The sequence below is a fragment of the Parasteatoda tepidariorum genome, chromosome 4 (assembly GCF_043381705.1).
Source record: "Parasteatoda tepidariorum isolate YZ-2023 chromosome 4, CAS_Ptep_4.0, whole genome shotgun sequence".
Lineage (NCBI taxonomy): Eukaryota > Metazoa > Arthropoda > Arachnida > Araneae > Theridiidae > Parasteatoda > Parasteatoda tepidariorum.
This window is the reverse complement of record NC_092207.1, coordinates 33,111,054-33,117,443: the sequence shown is the minus strand read 5'-3', so window position 1 is coordinate 33,117,443 and position 6,390 is coordinate 33,111,054. Positions and strand designations below refer to the sequence as shown.

The window sequence follows — 6,390 nt, the reverse complement described above, 5'->3', positions numbered from 1 at the left end:
ACATATTGTTAGCATGTTCCTGATACATATTCCTATATTTCTATATTAAAATTACCAAATATTTATTTTTGATTCATTAAATCAATTATTCTGTAATAAATGTTCCATTAATGTGTTTATAAACATGTTATAGTTAGGGTAGTTACATATGTAGTCAATGTTCCTGATACACATTCCTATATTTCTATTATAAAATTACCAAATATTTATTTTGGATTCAATAAATCAATTATTTTGTAATAATTGTTTTATTAATGTGCTTATAAACATGTTATAGTTAGAGTAGTTGCATATATAATCGATGTTCCTGATACATATCGTTAGTATGTTCCTGATACATATTCCTATATTTCTATAATAAAATTACCAAATATTTATTTTTGATTCATTAAATCAATTATTTTGCAATAAATGTTCCATTAATGTGTTTATAAACATGTTATAGTTAGGGTAGTTACATATGTAGTCAATGTTCCTGATACACATTCCTATATTTCTATTATAAAATTACCAAATATTTATTTTGGATTCAATAAATCAATTATTTTGTAATAATTGTTTTATTAATGTGCTTATAAACATGTTATAGTTAGAGTAGTTGCATATATAATCGATGTTCCTGATACATATCGTTAGTATGTTCCTGATACATATTCCTATATTTCTATAATAAAATTACCAAATATTTATTTTTGATTCATTAAATCAATTATTTTGTAATAAATGTTCCATTAATGTGTTTATAAACATGTTATAGTTGGCAGTAAAAACAAGTAAACACTTACTTGGACTTTTTGACCTTGCTGCAGAAGTCATGAAAGATTTCAGTCTCCTCCTATCCAAGCTGAAAACAATGAGTATCGGTTTGTTGACTGAAACTGATCTTGTTCTTGATATTCGTCCAGACAAATCCAACGTTTCAATCACAAATCCTGCAAATTTTTGTTTATATAATTGAGACTGAATACAAAATCTGCAAACATTATCTTATAAATTATGCGTGTATTTTTAAAAGATTTCACTTAAAAAAGTTATATGACTGAAATTTTCTTTCTTACTTCAAAAAAAAAGTTTTATATTATAGTTTATTATAGTTTCTCAATTTTAACATTACGAGGGCATAAGTGTTTACAAAATTGAATAGAATTCTGCAAGATTTAGTCAATTTCCTAATACTGTCCTTTTGCGGAAAGCCAAGCTTTTGATATCCTTGTTAAAGGATTCACGGAATAAACCTTAAATATACTAATTAATTAATGTATGATATTTTAAGTTTTTTTTCTTCGAAAGCATACCTGGTTACCAGTGAGCTTAAAAAGTTTAAAAGAGATAGTGCATTTATGATAATACCAACAGATAATTTTACAGGACAATATTTGGTAAAGTGAAATTCTCAAGAATATATGTTTTATTTAGATGCAATAATGGTTAGAAGCATACTAGCAAGTTTCGGGGTTGAATTTTTTCTCACCTCTTTTATTTTAATTTCTTTTTTAAATTTTTAAGGCACATAGGCTGGGTGTGCAACAAACGTTTATTTCTCCTATGGATTAGGATTACCCCTCTCTCAAAATATAGAATTACTGTAGAAACTGTGCAATAAATAGAAAAAATGTTCAAAATGGCTTGATTTGAAACCATTAGCCTAGAAAAAAACTAACCTAAAAAAATTACAACTGGAGTCGACTTTGTTAGAAAAACCTGAAATTTTTAAAGTTTATTAATTAAGCTTTCTCTTTGCAAGGCTGCCAAAGATTCGACTAAAATATTTAAGTCGAAGTAAGTTAACTATCACGGTGTGTAAAATTATTTTGCTAATTTGCAACCACTTCAATTTAATTAATTTTCCTCCTACACGCATTATATTTCTATGTATGAAATAAAATTTTAAGTTATTGTGGTGATTAAGATGTTGTTTACGACAGTTAGTTAAATACAAGAAACATACTTTACTATTTAAAGGTAGCTAACACTTTAAAAATATTAGAGGGCTTTTGGTAGCCTTGGCTTTAGAATAATAATTTCAAATCAATAGCTTTTGGATCTAGATCTATTTACTTATAGTAAAATAGTAAATAAAATATTCCGCAATCTCGAACATAATGAAATACATTGCTTATCTTAATATTATTATCACTTATTGAATTTTTCAAGGTGTTTACGAACCCTTGTAAATGAATTGAAATATTTTTGCACGCAATTATTAGACTCGTTCATCTAAGAATAATTTTTCTAATAAAAAATATTATTTTAAAAATTTAACATTATTTTTAATTTATAAAGAGCTAGAAAAATTTTTAAGTTGTAAGCTATTCTAACTCTTCATAATTTCAAATGAGGAGAACCTAAAATTTAAACAGAATCAGTCGAATAGTTTTTGCGAAAAGACTTTTGCGAAAGACTTTAGAAATACGACTTTTCTGAAGATTTATTTACAAGAAACTAATTGACTGATTACGATCAAGTTATGAATTTCGACATTTAAAATGTCACAGTAGAAAAAAAAAATTAATGTGTAGACATTATGATCTAAAATGTTTTCGATCATTTTCATATCTATAGCAAAGAAATACTTAATACACAATGATAATTTTATATTTAAAGTAAGGCAAAAATAATTATGCATTAAACAGAAAAGAATTGGTTCATAATAAACTTACATTGTGATTTTTCCGAAAAAATTCAATTTCTATTTCGAAAAAAGTTTGACATTGCAAGGTTTTGAGAAACTCTTTGACATAGGAATTCAAATTAACATTAGGTTGATATATAATGCCAAGTGGAAAAATATTTTCTTGACGTAACAAAGTTTTCGAGATATCGAAGTTCAAGATATCGAGAGTATACTGTATGTTAAAAATTAATGTATAAATAATTTTGAGTGGTATATAACAGTAGGGGTCGTCCACTGACTAGGCGGCTGGACGCAGTTGATAGGGACCTAAATATAATAGAAATAAGTAATTGGAAGGCCATGGCACAGAATAGATCAAGATGGCAAAAACTTATTGGGACGGCCTTGGCCTGTCATAGGCTGTAGTGCCCAAGAAGAAGAAGAAGATATAACAGTAAACTCTACTTTACCTTGATTTAATGTTGTACTATTTCTCCATTTTTTAACTGTAGACGTGATTTTAAAAACTTCCCATCCTGGTGAATAAGTACTAATCAAACGGGCCTCTAACAGATTTCTGCTTGAATTTTTTGAAACTTCATAAAGTAAAACCTGAAATAAAAAATTTCATCTTAATTTTAGGCTAATTACAAATCAGGGAATATACGCAATAGTGAATACTTCGGAAATCAATCAGACCAAATCATTTCAACGAAGAGGTTTGAAAAAAACAAGTGACTAGTCAAGATCATCAGCTTTAAACTTTTAAAACTCCAATAATTAAATGAGCGAAATTCAATGCTGTTGTTCGAAATTAAGAGAATTTCAGATTTGTTCGATTATCAACTACAAAACTACTAGGTAGATATGAAATTAAATGAAATTAGGTAAATGACATAGGTCGTGGTAATTCGAATAAAATAACACTTCAGCAGTAATATACACACGCATGATCGCCAAGCAATTGGTAATCAGATCGCATCATAAACTGAAATGTATTATCGCTTCTTACCACTCCCTATCTAGCAGAGAGGTGGAGAGGGAATCTTAAAAAAAAACCTGGGGAGGAAAATATCGTTAAATTGCATAAAAACCGTAGCTTGTAGAGAGAAATCGATTGCAAATTAATGACGCGAAAATATCTAAGATGCGTGCAAAAATATCATACAACAGAAGAAAAAAAAACCCTGTCCCCCAGTGTAATCATTTTCTGAAAAAATAATTAGGTTGAGGTTTATAAGGTTGAAATAATGAGGTTTACCTGGATGATATGAGACGATGGATGAGCCCTGAAAGCTTGTCTATCAAAGAAATAATGAAATTCTGCAGCTATTATCTCTTCGTGACTAAATGTACCGTTGATGATTTCAAAATTATATTGATGATCATCTGAAAATTCACCTATAAGAAGAACAATTTATATTTTAAAATCAGCCACTTTTATGAGTAGAATACAATGTAATGAATCTTCTTAACTTATGAACATTCAGTAAGATTTTCTAATAGAAACAATTGAATTTGAGATCGATTCAAAAAATATTCAAGGGACAGGCAATATAATTTATATGTAAAAAAATAAAATATTTAATTTGGCTGCCACATTTGTTTTGAAGACTCTTAGAAGACTAGTGGCTCAGGGGATAGAGCCAGGTTCGAATTCACAGCGTTGGCTGGACGATACGAATTCTGATCCCAGTAAGCACCGACCACAGTGCTGACGTAAAATATCCTCAATGGTTGACAGATCACGGATTAGAATCCCCCGCAGTCTGGTTAACCCGGGGAGTATAGTGATTTTCCTCTTCGTGTACCGCGAACGAGGATTAGTTTCATCAAAATTCTCCATGAAGGCTTGTTTGCCCCAATGCTTGATCCAGTCTTTGTCTTCTGGGTAGGGCTCAAAATAACGTTGCTATGGTGTTGAGTATTGATAGTCGTATTCTCAGAATTGGGACAGCTGTTCAACACCGGTTATAAAGTAAAATAAAAAACACTATGTAAATCATTGAACACTATAGTTATATAGTAATAAGTTTATGGATTAATCGGTCAGATGGAAAAAATTAACGATGTATTCGAATAAAAATAACAAGAAAAAACTTAACGTTAATTTCAGTTTTTATAAGGTTAAGTTTTTTATAAGTTCGATGTCCTCTATTACTACACATAAAAAGTCTCGCAACCCTTAAGTTTTAAAATTTTATATCTTAATATCTAGTAATATCACATTATTTTATGATTGTTAGCTATTACGTAAAAATATTTTAATATCTATTTAAATGATTTGGTGCTTACGTTAGTTTAAATAGATTTTCAAAGGACCAGACAGGACACTTTTTCTTTTTTCTTTTTTTTTGTAGCTAAACTAAATTCAAATTTAGTGAAACATTTGCTTGAAACTTATTTACGATTTCATGCATTACAAATCTATTAAAAAATATATATAATTGGAGAATCCGCTCACAAACCTTTATGATTGCTTCGCATTCAGCATTGATTACTTCGCATTCAGCATTTTAAGATTTAAGCTTAAGATTTAAAGTTAAGATTTATACGTTGTTAAGATTACAAAGTAAGATTTATACCTGCCAAATTTTGCAAACGAAACTTTAACTAATTTTATACTATGATGTAGCAGTTCCCGAAAGGTGTTCCGCGGAATGCTTGGGGCAGGGGCGGATTAAGCGTACGCGGTGCCCTAGGCCATTCAAATTTTTGGGGACCTTAGATAAAAAAATTTTCTCGTATATGCTTTTTTTATTCAAATATAAAAGTATTTATGTATCTTTTCATTTAATAAAGCATATTTAAAATTAAAATAAATAATAATATATTAAATTTTACTTTATTTTATTAAATTAGAACTAAAAAATAATCATAAAATTTTGAAAAATCATTTCTTTTTTAATTTTTTAAAATTTATTTTCAAAAAATCCATTTTAAGGGGGCCTCTAATCATCGGGGGCCACAGGCCATGGCCTAGTCTGGCCTAATGGATAATCCAGCCCTGGCTTTGGGGTTCCGTAGAAGGATTACAAGGACTCCGAAAGTTAGATTTCTTTTCTAACCAGTAATAATTATAGTTATATCCAATCAAAAATTCATAACTTATTTAATTTCGGTTGCTTATAAAAAATTATTTACGTAAAATGCCTATGGAAAAAATAACAAAATTTAATGAAAAAAAAAATTCGAAAACAATATATTGAATAGATAATGAAAATAATATGCATTTTTAAAAATTAATATCTCTCATGGAGCTTTTGAATTCAAAATAAAGCAACTAATTTCAAAAATAAAGAATTAAATTTCTCTGATTATTATTTTCAATGTTTATGAGTTTTTTTTTATTAGTATATTCACAGCTGCTAATGAACTTTTTTATATATATAATACCGGGCTCGACCATTTAGGGTTCCGTAGCCGTAAGAATTATTTAATATAATTTATTTTAAATTGTTAAAAGTTTAAAATGTTAGCTTAAAATTATTTCAACCAAAATTACTGAAACTCTTTCTTCAAACTTAATTACGGGAGCAGATTCTGCTTCTTTTTACTGATGAATTGCAAATTAAGTTCGATGGAAAAATATGAAGTGTTTTGATACATAGATCTGCAGACTTCCCTACAATATCAAAGAACGAATAGTGGCAGCTGAATTTCATGAGTTAAGGTATCCGACTACCTTAAAAAAGCGGATTTTCACAAAAAATCACTTTTTTATTTTATTGCTTTATAATAATGCCCAATTTTTCTAGTTTTAAAAACTAGAAAAA

The 6,390-nt window shown here is 28.5% G+C and overlaps 1 protein-coding gene across 2 annotated transcripts in view; it reads right to left on the bottom strand.

Moving 5' to 3' along the window:
* The window catches only part of LOC107456824 (dorsalin-1), a 28,616-nt gene that overhangs the window by 13,901 nt on the left and 8,325 nt on the right, over positions 1-6,390 (bottom strand). Inside the window, exons 2-4 of one of the 2 annotated variants that reach the window (XM_043056873.2) lie at positions 3,876-4,015; positions 3,085-3,226; positions 786-932 (exon numbers count right to left, since the gene is read on the bottom strand). The exons of the other annotated variant lie outside the window; for it this stretch is intronic. Of the exons in view, the coding sequence (XP_042912807.1) occupies positions 786-932; positions 3,085-3,226; positions 3,876-4,015 (429 nt within the window). The remainder of the gene's footprint in view (positions 1-785; positions 933-3,084; positions 3,227-3,875; positions 4,016-6,390) is intronic. 2 annotated transcript variants of the gene reach the window in all.